The sequence below is a fragment of the Hyperolius riggenbachi genome, chromosome 3 (assembly GCF_040937935.1).
Source record: "Hyperolius riggenbachi isolate aHypRig1 chromosome 3, aHypRig1.pri, whole genome shotgun sequence".
Classification (NCBI taxonomy): domain Eukaryota; kingdom Metazoa; phylum Chordata; class Amphibia; order Anura; family Hyperoliidae; genus Hyperolius; species Hyperolius riggenbachi.
Genome location: NC_090648.1, coordinates 344055865 through 344074196, shown reverse-complemented (window position 1 = coordinate 344074196; position 18332 = coordinate 344055865). Strand labels below are relative to the sequence as shown.

At 44.4% G+C, this 18332-nt stretch overlaps 1 protein-coding gene across 5 annotated transcripts in view; it reads right to left on the bottom strand.

Moving 5' to 3' along the window:
* Nucleotides 1–18332, bottom strand: part of CCDC87 (coiled-coil domain containing 87) — a 75932-nt gene that overhangs the window by 1694 nt on the left and 55906 nt on the right. For all 5 annotated transcript variants that reach the window (XM_068276992.1, XM_068276995.1, XM_068276994.1 and 2 more), the window contains exons 18-20: nt 17378–17515; nt 12070–12184; nt 3044–3186 (exon numbers count right to left, since the gene is read on the bottom strand). In XM_068276992.1, coding sequence (XP_068133093.1) covers nt 3044–3186; nt 12070–12184; nt 17378–17515 — 396 coding nt within the window. The remainder of the gene's footprint in view (nt 1–3043; nt 3187–12069; nt 12185–17377; nt 17516–18332) is intronic.

The following is an 18332-nucleotide window of genomic DNA, read 5'->3' as shown; positions in this document are numbered from 1 at the left end:
CCCCCCTGTTGGTGCCTAAACCTAAGACCCCCCTGTTGGTGCCTAAACCTAAGACCCCCCTGTTGGTTTTTTCGTTTAAAAATAATGTAAAAAAAAATGTACTGTTTTTCGTTTAAAAATAATGTTTGAAAAAAAATATTGTACTGTTTTTCGTTTAAAAATAATATTTAAAAATGTATAAATCATTAAATAATGTGTAATCATGAGAAGCAGTAATAAAACATTAAGTCTCCGGGCGCCGCTTTTAAAACGTTATTTTTCACCGGCGCCCTTTTTTCCTATCGGGCGCCCATTAAACGATATTTATTATAGGAGTGAATGGCGGCGCCCGATTTGTCCACTAGCCTCAGGCGCCCGAATTTACTGTTTCCATGAGGAACAGCATTCATGTTGGGATTTGCAAGTTCGATTTAGAGCTCCAGAACCTCTGTGTCTTTGGTCTCCAGAGATGTAAATGTGGCTCTTATTAGGAGGGATGGAACTTGACATAGTTGGACAAATTTATCAAAACCAGTGCAGGGAGAAGCAGAGCAAATCTGATGTAAAACAGGTGCAAGAGTGAAGTAGTTTCTCAGAGTGACCAATCAGAATGTTTTATCTGGACATCTGCTCTATTTTGCTTCAGTTCTGGTCCAGTTTTCCTTGCACTGGTTTTGATAAACCTGTCCTGTAAACTCCTGCCAGGCTGCCAGTGGCATAGCTAAACAACCACAGGTTCTGGTGCAAATACTGCAATGTAGACAAAAAAAGCACACCTTAAGGTGCGTACACACGCACTACAATAGGAAACGACTGCTCCGCCGGACCCTCCCGCTGGGCGGTCTTTAGCCGACAGTATGCGCATGTGTACGAGCTGTCGGCGGAGTGATAAGGCTGTTTCAGCGTTCAGAAACAGCCTTATCAGTCCGCCGACAGCGCATACACACGCAGCACGCGCATACTGTCGGCTAAAGTCCACCCAGCGGGAGGGTCGGGCGGAGCAGTCGTTTCCTTTTGTAGTGCGTGTGTACGCACCATTAGTGTGTGGATCAGCTGGTGCAGGATTGCAAGGCAGTTAAAATCCAGTATCAGAAAGGAGGAATCCGCACAACAGTCTTCAGGAACAAAGCAGCAAGATTATTGTCCCTTTACACACATATGCAATTAAGATCTGACCAATGGCCGACGATCGTTTCGGAGCCCCTGGGGTCCCGTATGTCAAGTCATAGGACAGAAAAAAACATGTACATGTATGAGACATAGAATTAGGCTATAATTGGCACCAAGCCTCTGCTCTTGAGGGCAAACAGAGGCCCTTTTTAAGCTGTCAATAACTCTTCCAATTGCGCTACAATTTCCTACACTGCCTCGGGAGGGAGTGGCCTGCGCTTCCGAAGTACAGACTCTGCTATATGGACATGGCAAGCTGTTATTTGGAAAAAATGCATGCACAGTAGGGAACATTGCTGCACTTGTTGCTGGAAGACAGTTGCTGCCCTTTGATGGGGGTGGGGGGAGATACAGTAAAAAAAGTTTATACTTAGACAGGGTTAAAAATGTGCATGTTTTTTTCTGTCCTATGCTTTGACAAAGGGGACCCCAGGGGCCCGGAAACGATAGTCAGCCATTTGGTCAGATCTTTATTGCATGTGTGTGTTTATGGGACAATAAACTTCTGGCGGGCGGCATGTATGTATAGACACCTAAGGGCACATGGAGGACACCTGGGGCAACACTGGGAACACCTAAGGGCAGATGGGGGACACTGGGGGCCACACTGGGAACACCTAAGTGCACATGGGGGACACTGGGGACCACACTGAGAACACCTAAGGGCACATGGGGGACACTGGGGGCCACACTGGGAACACCTAAGGGCACATGGGGGACACTGGGGACCACACTGAGAACACCAAAGGGCACATGGGGGACACTGGGGGCCACACTGGGTACACCTAAGGGCTCATGGGGGATAACTGGGAGCCACACTGGGACCACCTAAGGGCACATGGGGGATACTGTGGCGCCCCATTGGGAACACCTAAGGGCTCATGGGGGCCACACTGGGAACATCTAAGGGCTCATGGGTGACACCTGGGAGCCACACTGGGAACGCCTAAGGGCACATGGGGGACACCTGAGGATTACACTGAGGACACCTAAGGGCATTTGGGGGACACTTAGGGAACATGTGAGACACCAGCGGGCCACACTGGGAATACTTAAGGGCTCATGGGGGCTACACTGGGAACACCCAAGGGCACACGGGGGACACCTGAGGACTACACTGAGGACACCTAAGGGCACATGGGAGACACTGAGGACACATACGGGACACCTAAGGGGGAGATACTGAGGACATTAATTGGGGTAAAACAACTACAAGACGCTCCTGGAATATAGATGCAGCAGGTTTACTATATATTCTTTTTTTCCCTGTTTTTTGCCCTCAAAACCTGGGTGCGTCTTATATTCCGGAGCGTCTTATACGGCGCAAAATACGGTACTTGCCTAAGGAGAGGGAAGGCTCTGGGTCCTATAGAGCCTTCCCGCTCCTCTCTCGGGCCCCGTTCCAACACTGGCTCCCCAGTAGCAGTATTCAACCAACTTGGTCAAATACTGCTTTCTCTGCCACCCAAGGAGGCTTCTGAAGTCTTTTGGAGCCCAAGTGCTCCCGAAGACGCGCCGATCCATATTGCGCACGCACGAGTGCCCTCTCTCGCGCACTCGTGTGTGTGCAGTATGGAGCTGTCTGTCTTCAGGAGAACTCGACTCCCCAAAACTTCCAAAGTCCACCGCAGCGGGGTATTCAAATGGGGAGCCAGCGCTTAATGGAGGAGAACGGGAAGGCTCTATAGGACCCAGAGCCTTTCCTCTCCTTAGGTAAGTATCTGCTTAATTTTTTTTTCTAGCGATTCCCAATGACTTTAAATGGCCTGGATTTGTCAGTAACATTTTATTTAAAAAAAACAACAACACTGATTCAATTTGAGTTTTTGTGTTTGTACTACAGATAGGTTTGCAGCAAGAAAGGCAAATCAAAAGCAATGATTTATTCACTCACCTTGTAACTGACTGTATCATTAAATATCCTTTTTATAGCTTGTAATATTTTACTTATGGGATTTTCCACATCTGCTATTTGTTTATGCAGCTTCTTCCTTTGCTTAGACTCTTCCATCCGTGCAAAAGATGTACCACTGTACCCTAAAAATTCAAAAGTTATGTGCTGAGTAGATTTACATGCAAGACAGAAGGACAAGCACCAGGGATAGTCAATACGATGCCAAGTATTGTTATAAATTGATGCAAGTTTTATTGTAATTTTATGCAAACTTTTGCCTATTAAAAATGGACCAGATAAATGCAACAGCTGCTCTCTGGGCTTAAAGGATAGTTGCAATTATAAAAATATGCTTCTGTTAACTATTTCACTTATCCCTCCTAACACAGCCAAAAGCCCTCACTAATTGCTTCCCTTATCGCAGCCATAAACAGAGCCAGGACAAGGTCCTCCAGCACCCAAGGCTGAGACACCAAAGTGCGCCCCTTCATACCTCCCACCATAGCTGTCACACACTGATTGCTATTAGACTAAGAGGTGCCCCAGGAGGAGGAGGAGGAGCGGGTAAGACACGCAGCAAGCAAAGTGCTTGCTGCGTGTTTAAAAAAAGCTGTGTTTTATTTCCAACAGTTGAACTGAAGTTCTCTTTCACAGCTGTCAGTCACATCTCTTCCTTGTAAAGCCCGACCAGCAGCTATACTATAGATAGGAGAGCCACATTATTTTATGCAAACAGGAGTATCTGCACTGAGTGACATGATTTATTCCATCCTACTCTAAGAATTGCTCTAGCTGCTGCCATTTTATCACTAAAATGCAATTGTGATTCCCCCTTTTCTCTGTTAAAGCTGCTACAATACATTTTACCTTACTCAGAGGATTCTCTAACACTCTGCACCAATTCTGAGAATCCTACCATTTGCCTCCTGTTTTACATCAGTTTTAGAAGGAAATTGCACCCTTTTTAGAAGTCTGAGGTAGTTCTACATGATTTCTAGAAAACTGTTAAGATTTGTTCACATACATGATTGCCATACATAAATGGGCTGAGCATCTGGAATTGTTCCATACAAACAGTTAACTGCAGAGACACAGAAGATAGAAAAACAAAATCAATAACGTAATCAATAAAAAGACACTGGCATGATGTTATAGTTGGGTAACACGGGCAAAACAGGCAACTACAATGGATAAATTCCATTTGAAACAATGTCACTGCATCCAGCACAGCCAATAACAAACGAACAGCAATAAACACATCCACAAACCCACAAACACATGCTCCACCTACCCTGCGGTCTCTGGGATGCCAGATCCGTCCGCAATAAACTTACAGCAGTCCACGACCTCTTCCTCTCCAAATCCCTCACCATCCTCGCACTCACTGAGACATGGCTCACCCCCTCTGACTCTGCCGCAGAGGCTGCCCTCTCCTATGGTGGGCTTCACCTCAGTCACACCCCCAGACCAGACAACAGGACTGGGGGAGGGGTGGGTCTGCTCCTCTCCACATCCTGCACCTTCCGTGTCCTCACCCCACCTACCTCCCTACAATTCACATAATTCGTGGCCCACACCATCCGCCTCTACCACCCTCTCCCTGCCATTGTTGCAGTCTTATATCGTCCTCCGGGCTCCACCCCACAATTTCTCGATGACCTTGCCTCCAGGCTCCCTCACATCCTCTCCTCTGACCTCCCCACCATCATCCTTGGGGATTTCAATATTCCCAGCGATTAATCCCAGAACTCCGCTGTGACCCGGCTACTCACCATTGCCAACTCACTTGGACTAGTACAACACACCAACACCCCCCACTCACACTGCACGTCACACTCTCAACCTCATATTCACTAAATCCGCCACTATTGCAGACCTTGACATCGCACCCTTTACACCCTCAGACCATCACCTTCTCACCTTCAACCTCCTCACGGAAGGCACCTCCAGACTACCCGCCCACCCACCTGGTCGATGGCAGCGAGACCTACGCAAGCTCAACCCTAGCGTCCTTGCTGACCCCCTCCATGCCCTCTCCTCCACTCTTCTCACCCTAACCTGTCCTAATCTTGCTGCAGCTCAGTATCGCCAAACTCTCTCATCAGCCCTAGAGAAAGCTGCTCCACCAATATTTCGCTGCAACCGACCCCCTAACCCCCAGCCCTGGCGCACTACCCATACTCGCAACCTCCAGAGGGAAACAAGCGCCACTGAACGGAAATGGAGGAAAACTAGACTTAACCAGGATTTCCTACAGTACAAGACCAACCTGCTGCAGTTCTACATTGCCCTTGCTCATGCGAAGCAGGAATACTTTACCAAGCTCATCGGAGCACAAGCTTCCAACCCCCGGCGTCTTTTTGCCACTTTCAACTCCCTGCTTAAACCAACCCCCCCCCCCCCCCTCCGTTTCCTCCCTCTCTGCCACAGATTTAGCCACCCACTTCACCAACAAAATTGTCTCCATCCGCCAGGAAATATCCAATCTCAAATCTTCACCTCCCACCCCCTCCCAACCAGCTCCTCCTCCACCCTATCCTCCCCTCACATCCTTCACTCCTACTACCACCGAGGAAGTCATCCACCTACTGCAGACTTCCCATACCACTACTTCCCCCCTTGACCCCATCCCTTCTGATTTACTCCAGCCTCACTTCACGGAATTGGCCCCAGTCCTCACTGCCCTGTTCAACCTCTCCCTATCCACAGGCACCTTTCCCTCAGACTTCAAGCAGGCCACTGTACTACCCCTGCTCAAGAAACCCTCCCTCGACCCCTCGCTACCCTCCAACTACTGTCCTAACTCCCTCCTCCCCTTTGCCTCAAAACTCCTTGAGCGTCTGGTTCACAAACGCCTGACCCAGTTCCTCAATGCCAACTCACTGCTAGACCAACTGCAATCTGGATTTCGGCCTGCCCACTCAACCGAAACTGCTCTCACCAAAGTGGTCAATGACCTTGCCTTAGCTAAAGCTGAAGGTAAATACTCCATTCTCCTCCTTCTTGACCTTTCAGCAGCTTTTGACACAGTAGATCATCCCCTACTCCTCCAGTCCCTCCAGTCCATGGGCATTCACGATCTTGCCCTGTCCTGGCTTTCATCCTACCTCTCCAACCGCTCCTTCACAACCGCCTTCAATGAGTCCTCGTCCACCCCCAACCACCTCTCGGTGGGAGTCCCCAAGGTTCGGTCCTTGGCCCCCTACTGTTCACCCTATACACATCCTCCATTGGCAAGGTTACCTCCGCCATGGGTTTTAACTATCATCTGTATGCAGATGACACCCAGATCTACCTCCACACCCCTGACATATCCACCACTACCATGGACAAGGTCTCCTCCTGTCTATCAGCCATCTCCTCCTGGATGTCCGCTAGGTTCCTGAAACTGAACCTAGACAAAACGGAATTTATGATCTTCCCACCCCAGACATCCATAAACCTCCCAGATGTGCATGTCACTGTTAACCACACTACCATTCACCCTACCTCTCAAGCCCGCTGTCTGGGTGTCACCCTGGACTCCGCACTCTCCTTCACTCCCCATATCCAAAACCTCACAAAGTCCTGCAACTTCCACCTTCGTAACATCTGTAAGATTCGCCATTTCCTGACCTCTGCCACCACCAAACTCCTCATCCATGCCCTCATAATTTCCCGCCTTGACTACTGCAATGCCCTGCTGTCTGGTCTCCCTATGACCCGAACAGCCCCACTGCAGTCCATCATGAATGCGGCAGCCAGAATTATCCACTGCTCCCATTGCTCCACCATGGCGGATCCCCTCCTTGAATCCCTCCACTGGCTTCCTATCCAGTCCAGAATCAGATTCAAGATACTGTGTCTGACCTACAAATCTGTCCACAAAACCTGTCCAACCTACATTTCCGATCTTACTCAGAGGTACACACCTAGCCGCTCACTCCGCTCTTCCAATGAACTTCGCCTAACCGCACCCCGCATCACCCAGTCCCATGCACGCCTCCAGGACTTCTCAAGAGCTGCTCCAACACTATGGAACTCCCTACCTCCACCCATTAGGGCAGCCCCCTCCTTCAACATCTTCAAGAAAGCCCTCCAAACTCACATTTTCACTCTGGCCTACTACCCCTCACAAGGATAATAAATCACACATACCATCTTCGGTATACACTCCATTGGCAGCAACAGAGAAGTGCAAACCCAGGTGTTCTTAACCTGTGCTTCAGAAATCTACTGTCACAGGATATCTGTGGCTTCTCACAGATCTGGCATCTGGAGGACCCCTTTTTAAAGGGGACTCCCAGATGCCACCATGAACCCCCCCCCCCCCCAGGAAATCGCGGCCTCCACCTCCACCGCCCATCGGAGGTGGAGAAGAGCCCCTTGTCCTTGGATTGGACAAGGGCTCGGAGGGGGAGGGAGGGGAAAGCTTGGCTGCCCCTCCCCTTCCGAGACCCCCCAATCCATGGACCATGCGGGCTGGTATAGTCAGGGTGCGGAGCCCCACGCGGCCGGTGCTCCGCATTCTGGCTATCCCAGCCTGCATGGGGGACAAGGGGTTAAAGAGGTCTGGGAGGGGGGACCCCACGTCGTCTTTTTTTTATATTTCCCACACTCAGAACGAAGTAAGTAAAACTCTTCCCACTTGGGGGAATCTATGAAAATAATACACTATTGTTACCTGTGCAAAAACAACTGACATTTTCCGCATTTAAAAGACATTTTTGCCCTTGAAACTTAAAAATCGATTTTCTCAAAAACTATAAGGTCTTTTTGAAAAAAAATTTTTCCCTCTTATTCCCACTGATCCCCTTAATATACCCTGGGAATTTGGTGTTCCTAAACTTTAAGCAGGCTTTGCTATTAACTGTTAAAGTCGGCGGGTTTTTAAATGTATATATTTTTCCTTTGAAACTTTAACATCGATTTTCTCAAAAACTATAAGGTCTTTTTGAAAAAAAAAATTTCCTCTTATTCCTTCTGATCTCCTTAATATATTCTCCAAATTTGAGGCCCTTAGCACTTAAGGGGGCTTTGCTATTAACCCTTAAAGTCGGCGACTACCTAACAATGATCCATGCGTCAACTTTTCCGCTTAGGAGCATTGCCTTACGCATTAATTGCTAGTAGTGAAATAATGCGTAAGGCAATAACGTAACAACCTGCAGTACGGTATTCTTACGCATAATTGCGTAAGGGCCATGCGTAATTACAGACATGAACCGTAGATAAATGTCTACGCCGTAAGCGTAATTCCGTAATGCGTAATAGCGTAAAATTACGCGTAATGATCCGTAAGCGTAGATTTTTCCATTACGACCAGCACTGACTTACACTACATAATATAGACATATGGCAATGGTAGGGATTAGATTGTGAGCTCCTTTGAGGGACAGTTAGTGACAAGATATATATATATATATACATATATATATATATATATATATACACTGTACAGCCCTGCGTAATATGTCGGCGCTATATAAATACTAAATAATATTAATAATAATAATAATGACTTCACACTGTGGGAGGGGTTTCACCACAATATCAGCCACACAGACCCCCTGATGATCTAGTCGAGAAAAGGTAAAGATTTCTCATGGGAAAGAGCTCCTGATTGGGATGAAGTTCAATCCTGGGTTACAGTTGCTCTTAAATACTGTTGCTGAAGCTTGCGGACAGGTTTGAGAACCACTCGAGTCACTAGAGTGGTTCTCAAACCTGTCCGCAAGCTTCAGTCTAGTGGATTAAAAAAAAACTAAGAACTCTATTTAACCATTTACCGCCATCCTAACGTATTAAAACGTCATGCTTACCGCTATTAACAGCAACATGACGTTTTAATACGTCGCGCATTCCCGCCGCTGCTACCGCCGTGTGTCCGCCGCTACCGCCGCCATTACCGTCGGGATCCCGTGCTGGGCGATTGGGGAAGAGGACTGAACAGTCCTCTACCCAATCGCAGTGCCTGGAGTGAATGGACGTGACCGCGAACAGCGGCTGCGTCCATTCACATAAACAGGAAATGTAACAGTTTAATAAAGTGTGTAAAAAAAAAAAAAAAAAAAGTGAACACGTCCTATGAGTGTTCACCAGCGCCATCTTGTGGCCAAAAAGTATATTACACTTACAAAATACATACATTTTCAAGTATATACACATCATTAATAAAATTACACTTCCAACCCTCCCCCCCAAAAAAAACACTTGTAAAAAAAAAAAATCAGCTTAAAAAAAATAAATAAATAGTTGCCTTAGGGACTCAGCTTTTTTTATTCTATATTTTATGGGGGAAAATTAATTTTAATTTATTACATAGGGGCTTGTAATTATGGCCAGAACAAACAGAAAAATAACCACTTATATTTCAAAATAATATACTGTCGCCATACATTGTGGTAGGGACATAATCTAAACGGTTTAATTATCGGGACCACTGGGCAAATAAAACGTGTTTGTTTTATCCACAGGAGAATGTTTAATTTTAAAACTATAAAGGCTGAACACTGAGAAATAATGATTTTTTTTTCTTTTTTTTTCTGTTTTTCTCATTAAAATGCATTTAGAATAAAAAAATTCTTAGCAAAATGTACTATCCACAGAAAGCCTAATTGGTGGCGAAAAAAACGAGGTATAGATCATTTTCTTGTGATAAGTAGTAATAAAGTTATTAGGGAATAAAAGGGAGGAGCGCTGACAACTGAAAATTGCTCTGGTCCGTTAGGATAAAAACCCTTGGGGGTGAACTGGTTAAAGCACAGCACAATATAGTAGGTCCTTCATAAAAAGAAGATAATTTCAGGTGTGGCTGTAAGCATCTCACTGCAAATTCAGTTGAATTAACAATTCAATTAATTACCTGTTTAGCATATCAATAGAATTATGATCTTTATTGTTATGTTAGCTGAAGCAGTATTCATTCTTGAAGGCTCCCAGAAGCTTGTTAAATGAAGCAATGCAAGCAGGTATAATAAGCATTAATAATTAGAACTAATTAGAACTAATTATATCAGTGAAAGATGAGATAGAATTGGATGTTCTGTAACACTACACTTTAATAAAGCTTGTCTTCTTTTGCCTCTAGAGAATAAGCCTTAAGCCCCATCTACACGATACAATTTTTTGTGCGATTCGATCGGATCGAATTCGATTGAGGTGCTTTGGGCCAATGAGCAGTTAGATGATGTGTATTTAAATCCCTGTCTGGACACAGTATGAAGAGGACGCCGCCCTGAATGGTCGCATTTGTTGCTTATCTGCTGTTTGCCTGTTTGGACTTTCATTGCCCGTGATCAAGAGGCTCATATTGCCTCGAAACAGCGCTGCTGTTGGGTAACAGACTTTCCTCCATCTCTGTATTGTCAGGATATTGTACCATTGTTTTACTGCTTATTGTTCAGCTGAAATTGTGCTATGATGTATATGTTTGTATCCTGCCCGTTTATCGGGGTCTATGTACAAGTTTTTTCACTTTAATAATAAGCATTGCATTTGAAATCAATTATTGGCTGGTGTGCATGTTCTTTTTGTATTATTGAGGTATTTTTCACAATATTGCACCCTGAATGAACATTTGTAGCTTTCTCTGCTTGATAATCAATTTATATGGGAGTGCAGACCCTAATGTATGTATATATATATATATATATATATATATATATATATATATATATATATATATATACACACGCCAGCAGCAATCACTCACCTTCCAAGCTCCAGCGATGAGCCACAGTAGCCCCCTTCATCTCCAGCTGGCATCTTCGCTCCAAATGACGCTCAGGTCGGGTTGCGGCTTGATTACATCATCAAGCCGGGACCCGGCGCTGACGTCAGACGGAGCAGAGATGCCGGCCAGAGCAGAGGGGGGAGCCGATCGTCGCTAGAACAGCAGGGAGGTGAGTGGATCCTCTTCTTTTTCCCCCTGCTGACGCCGTCGTCAAAGTGATCACTTTGATCACCGATGGTGATCGTAGTGATCACGTGATCAGCAGCCATACGCGATGACTGCTGAACACTGAGGGGAGATGCCAGCTGTCATATGACAGCTTAATCTCCCCTCTCGGGTGCGCACGATCGCATTGGGACGGTTCTTTAGCGCAGACGTTGAATCAACGTCCGGTCAGAACTGTACCACCACCTGCTGGACGTTGATTCAACCTACGTTGGTCCCCAAAAGTTTAACAGCTGGAGAGCAAAGGCTCCCTACCCCGTTTAGAAACTCTCAAAATACTCAAATACAACTGCAGAACTCCCCCTCTGGATGAAAGAAATTATAGACTGGCAGAAGGTGGATGATGGAAAACAAAAAAATATCTACACTTTAAAACCTTTACAACCAGAATGTCCTTCTGTCTTTCAAACAGATCCAAGCAAAATACAGCATAAACTCCTTCAACAGTGCACCATTCCTGTCCACTGATAGATGGATGACTATGATGTCTTTGATGGGTGTATTCACATCCTCTGGGTTTATTTCCACCTTATATTTTACACTATACAGACCAAGATAACAGACACCCAAAACCCTGTACAGAGTAAATGGAAAAAGTCATATCCGTGATGTGACAATGAATGCCCTATTGCGCCAGACATACATAATGCCTAAGAAGACAGCTCAGTTCTTCAATTCCTCACGCCTGAAGTGCCCCTGGAGAGAAGCCAATTATGGGAACCTGCTGGTCAAATGTCCAGCTATTGTCAATGTTTGGAAAATGGTTACTAGTATACTTTCCAAGTCCCTACAACTCCCAGTTCTTTTACTTCCTCAAAAATTCTCCTTAGCATGTGAATGAAGAGCAGTGGACCCCTTCATGGGAAATATTTCTGAAGCAAAAGCCCAATACTCTACTGGTGAAGTGTTTTTAACAAAGTGTTAGGATTCTCATCTACCTAATTCAACACACGGAAACAATGCATGCATAATAATACAGCCATGGAAATAAAAACATGCAAAAACACAGGTTACAATAAGAACAGCACTACTATGCTGAACTACTAATTTTAGGGGACTGATGATTTAGGTAGTAGAATGGACCCACCTCTCTGGAAGAACCTGTTGGGATCAGAAGCTTCTCTTTCAAATACTTCCAGCTCTGCCATCATTTTCTCTCTTCTCTGGATGAGTTTCACTGCCTGCTCCCACATGTGTATTGCCTTACATATGAGAACGTAAAAGTATGTTAAGTTAATACATCTGACATGCATACTGTATAACTGGAAATGTTGCACTAAAACATGCAGTTTAAAGACATTGGGCCTGATTCACAAAGCGGTGCTAACAGTTAGCACGCTGGTGAAAAGCCCTTTATCATGCCTAAACTTATCACACCTAAACTTATCACGCCTAAACTTATCACGCCTAAACTGGCTTTTCACCAGCGTGGTGCAATGGTTATCACGCCTAAAGTCTCTAACTGGGTTAGCACCGCTTTGTGAATCAGGCCCTTTGAGATTTCATCATCTGGAGGGTAGGCCCTTGCATGTGGTGACGTGAGGTGGTGACATATTTGGCAGTTAACGCAAAGGCTATCATTCATAAAGCATTTCCGCATGCGGAAATGCTTAAAACAGCTGACTTTACCGAACACTCGGCAAAGTCAGCATTCATAAAGGCTCTTTCCGCATGAAAAAATGACACTACCGAGCACAGTGATAAATCACCGCCTTGTGCGGTGATTATCAGAACAAATGTAGCAAAATGTTAATTCACGAAGATCACCGCAAGCGGTGTGAGGTCGGGAAATACCGTTCACTCTGATGTGGCGATAACAATGTAAGTGAATGGAGACACACAGACCTCCCAAGCAGCTGCAGCAGAGCGGAACACGGAGAAATGTATCAACTCGGCTGCTTCCGTGTCTCCGCAAGCCTACTGCCTGCCTACCGCCAGCCTAGTTCGGGGAATCTCTGCACTGCTACCGCACATGGACACATTTTTATGAATGCCCACCCAGAAGTCTAAAATACTGGCAGCGGTGTTTTCCCGCATTGATTCCCCTTACCGACAGCTCCTTTATGAATGATAGCCAATGAGTTATTTTAGTTCGCCTTAGGCAACGCAGATGGCCATGCATTTGGAACGCAAGCGCACGCCATCTGCGTTGCTGTGCATTGCGCTGCTGATCCCATTCATTACAGTGAATGGGATCAGCAGTGCCCTTTGCCAAAAATGCGTGCAGCAGTGCAATAGCGCATCGCACTGCCGTGCATCGCGCATAGTCTTAATGTTAATTTTCCTGAGCACGCTAATGAGTAGAGAATGACTAACATAGGCTGGAGACCTGATAGACTTACTACTGTATACATATATCCCACACAACTGACAGGCCAACTTCAACATACCGCAGAATGTCCAAAGGGACACTCTGGGTGGATGATGATGCCACCCATGTATTCATCAGCTGAAGGAGAAAGGTAGGATAGGTAATGGAAATGTGATGTGAATTTTGAAAAGACAGTTTTTTTCCACTTGACAGGAACCAAAATAATCAGATTCAGATGGTCAATGACTGATCACCTGACAACTAAAATAATTAGTCAGCTGTCAGAGAATTAATAATTAGTTTCCTAGCTAACATTCGGTTCAGCAGATGGTTTTTCTATTCTCTACAAAAAAAAAAGTTAAGTTTCCAATGAACTAACAGGCAATTTTACTCCTTTTCACCTAGCTTTACTGCAGCCTCTGCTATGGATTATATTTTATCTATCAAGGAATCTGCTCGGGATTATACTCAGTTGAGTGCAAACAGGCAAAAGCAGCACAGAACACCACAAGGTGGCTTTCATGCAAAAAGAAACCTAAAAAACTAAACAAAAACAAAAAAAGTACACTGCACAACTCAATAAGCTACAGAGCATTATTAATTAAAAAATTCACACAACACACACTATACAGTAGTACTCATGCAAACATACCAGAGCACAAAACAGTGCACAGCTGTGCTCAAAGGACTATGCAGTATGGATTTACAAATCAATAGTGTTGATGCATTCAGGAGCTGCCCACGCTGAATCGTTGTGCATGCGCACCACAGCAGGGAGTGTTAACTCACCCTAGTCGCTGCCTGTGTGCGCTGCCCTCCACATCAGGTTCAAGCTCTCACATACTTCCTTCTTCACGAGGAAGTATATGATAGATGGAACGTGGCATGGAGGGCAACGCACAGAGGTGGTGACAAAAGTGAGTTAACAAACCCTGCTGTGGTGCATACGCACGAAGATTCAGGCTCTTAACAAGAATTAAGAACAAGGTTCCAAATTCAAATATGCTGAATGCACCAACACCACAAAACATCAACACTTGGTGGGCAGCTCTTGAATGAGAATAATACACACACGGATATAGCCAGCAGAACACAACACCACACAGCAGTATTAATGGATAACGAATAAACAAGCAAAGCATACAAAGCATCAGTAATTAACAAAGCAAGACAACAGGCATAATTAATATCCCAAGGCAACTGTGATTAAGATTTCAAATCAGAATACTGAATGTGAAAAGGAGGCATTCTTTTACAATCATTCATGACAACAAGCACAATAATACATTATAGTCAATATCATTGTTATCATTATTAATAATAATAACTACCACAGTAATGCATATTTTTTATCAAATACAATAACCATTTCTAATTACTTATAATTACTATTAAGCAAATATAGTCATAATAGTAACTATGGCAACAATAAACACCAGAGAAAATACATAATGTTGTTATCCACCAGACGACCAGTGAGAGTACAGTACAGGTGGTCCCCTACTTACAAACAGTTTGTGTTTTGGGAGGTTGTTTGTAAGTTGAGTCATTTGTTCATAGTGAAATGTGGCTGTATGATTTCCTTTCAGACAACTCTGGATTTGGAAAGATTGCATATAACATGTATTTTTGTTGTTGATTTCAATGTGCTTTTAATTTGTTTTAAAATTATTCTAGTGTATGCAATACTGTAACATGTAACAACAGCAATGTGTAATAACAAAAACAGTACTGTATATTCTGTACATGAAGACACCCTTGTTTCTATCTGTGAGACGTAATTCAAGTTGTTTGTAAGTAGGGGACTGTCTGTACATAACAGGATGCCACAGCTAAGAAGGCTGGCACCACAGCAAACATTCAAAGCAACAGCAGCCCTTCTCTCTCCACCATCATTCACCTAAATACCAGCTGCTCATCCACCTACTCTTGCCTCCGTACATGTGCAATACTATGGAGAATGGGAACATGCTTTTCTCATGGCTTGCACCTTCTAGCAACAAGTCCAAGTAAAACAAGCATAAGGGACAAGGAAGTCAGGGTGAGCCTGGAAATGGGAATGCACTCATTGAACATGATGAAGAAGGAAGGAGCCTGTACTGTACGCTCACTGTTGTCTGGTGGATAACAACAGTGAAAATGCTGAAGAAGGAAGGAACATACTATTAGCCAATCAATTAAAAGAAACCCGAGGTGAGAGACATATGGAAGCTGCCATATTTATTTCCTTTAAAACAGTGCCCCTTGCCTGGCAGTCCTACTCATCATTCTGGTCAGGAGTGTCTGAATCACACACCTGAAAAAAGTATGCATCTAATCTTGGCAGATTTTTGTCAGAAATACCTGATCTGCATGCTTGTTCAGGGCATATGGCTAAAAGTATTAGAGGCAGAGGATCAACAAGACAGCCAGGCATCCTGAATTGTTTAAAAGGAAATACATTTGTCAGCCTCCATATCCCCTGTCACCTCAGATGCCCCTTAATGGGAGTGTGCTTATTTAGTCTATATGGTGGAAGGGAAAGGCTCTTCTATTCACTGTGATATTTTTATTCCTTATCAATAAATTGCCTTTTGCGCCACCAGCAAGCAAGAATATACATAATACAATTATATATTATACAGGGAGTGCAGTATTATTAGGCAAATAAGTATTTTGACCACATCATCCTCTTTATGCATGTTGTCTTACTCCAAGCTGTATAGGCTCGAAAGCCTACTACCAATTAAGCATATTAGGTGATTTGCATCTCTGTAATGAGAAGGGGTGTGGTCTAATGACATCAACACCCTATATCAGGTGTGCATAATTATTAGGCAACTTCCTTTCCTTTGGCAAAATGGGTCAAAAGAAGGACTTGACAGGCTCAGAGAAGTCAAAAATTGTGAGATATTTGCAGAGGGATGCAGCACTCTTAAAATTGCAGAGCTTCTGAAGCGTGATCATCGAACAATCAAGCGTTTCATTCAAAATAGTCAACAGGGTCGCAAGAAGCGTGTGGAAAAACCAAGGCGCAAAATAACTGCCCATGAACTCAGAAAAGTCAAGCGTGCAGCTGCCAAGATGCCACTTGCCACCAGTTTGGCCATATTTCAGATCTGCAACATCACTGGAGTGTCCAAAAGCACAAGGTGTGCAATACTCAGAGACATGGCCAAGGTAAGAAAGGCTGAAAGACGACCACCACTGAACAAAACACACAAGCTGAAACGTCAAGACTGGGCCAAGAAATATCTCAAGACTGATTTTTCTAAGGTTTTATGGACTTATTAAATGAGAGTGAGTCTTGATGGGCCCGTGGCTGGATTGGTAAAGGGCAGAGAGCTCCAGTCCGACTCAGACGCAAGCAAGGTGGAGGTGGAGTACTGGTTTGGGCTGGTTTCATCAAAGATGAGCTTGTGGGGCCTTTTCGGGTTGAGGATGGAGTCAGGCTCAACTCCTAGTCCTACTGCCAGTTTCTGGAAGACACCTTCTTCAAGCAGTGGTACAGGAAGAAGTCTGCATCCATCAATAAAAACTTGATTTTCATGCAGGACAATGCTCCATCACATGCGTCCAAGTACTCCACAGCGTGGCTGGCAAGAAAGGGTATACAAGAAGAAAAACTAATGACATGGCCTCCTTGTTCACCTGATCTGAACCCCATTGAGAACCTGTGGTCCATCATAAAATGTGAGATTTACAAGAAGGGAAAACAGTACACCTCTCTGAACAGTGTCTGGGAGGCTGTGGTTGCTGCTGCACGCAATGTTGATGGTGAACAGATCAAAACACTGACAGAAACCATGGATGGCAGGCTTTTGCAGAGGTGTACTCTGATACCCTGGTTGCCAAGAAAATGTTTATCTTAGTGCTCGGCTGGCAGCTGATATATGCCATGGCATGATGTATAGTGTGCCTGCCAGATGTGTATGTCAGTGTAATGTATACTCAATAGGAGAGTATTGTGATGCCCTGACTGCATTTATTTGAAAGTCATTATAGTGCTATCTGATTCAGGTAAATGATGCTATGTAAAACTTAAAATACAATACTTTAAACCACTGTAAGAACAGCAATATAAAGAGCAAAATAAGCCTGTTACCTCTGGCATTCTGTCTCTGTATTCATTGGAGCTATACTTTATAGCCATATCTAGTCTTTGCCCTTCTGGTACATGAAGTGCATTCCATATGGCATTTATCTTCTTCTGCAGATCTGCAGAGCTCCCAGCTATATCCTTCTGTTAGAAGAAATAGAAATAAAACATGATAATACAACTATAATGTTATAACAATAATAATGGTATTGTGGTACCTTTGTGTAGTCAACATTCTCTAGGTGGACCAAAAAGCTATACACTGCTGAAGTTTAATGAGACCCTGTAGTGACCCTAAACTAAATCAATTAAAAGCTCATATTTCAAGGCCATGCAGAGTCTCTTTCTCAAGGCAACAGTACTCAAGGCAATATGCTAAATCCTTGCAGCAATTAAGGACAGTCAATCTTTGGGTGAATCCACCTTTATGCACGAGCTGAATGTGATGTACTTGAGATGAGGAGAACTTTTGTTTTGATAAAGAAGCCCAGACAAATATCGGTTTTATATGTTTTCATGTTAGCAAACTAGAATGAAGTTTGCCATTGATCCCTGCAATGTACAGCGTGGAACTTTAAAAGGAATGTTAACCCAGGATTGAGCTTCATCCCAATCAGTAGCTGATAACCCCTTTCCCATGAGAAATCTTTACCTTTTATCATATAGATCATCAGGGGAGTCTGTGTGGCTGATATTGTGATGAAACCCCACTCAGTGTGATGTCATGACAGTTTCCTTTCTGTGAACCTTGTTGCATAATGGAAAATACACATGCACAATACGCATGCCCAGTAGAGGCTCTCTGCTCAGGCTCTGACCTACTGCACAGGTGCGAGCCATAATGTAATATTGATGTTTCTCTGTGTTCAGGCTGCCAGCGCTGCGTCAGGCTGGCAGAGGGAGATGAGGAAGCCTCAGCCTCATTAGGACCAAGAGGATTCCCCCTCCTGAAGTAAGCACC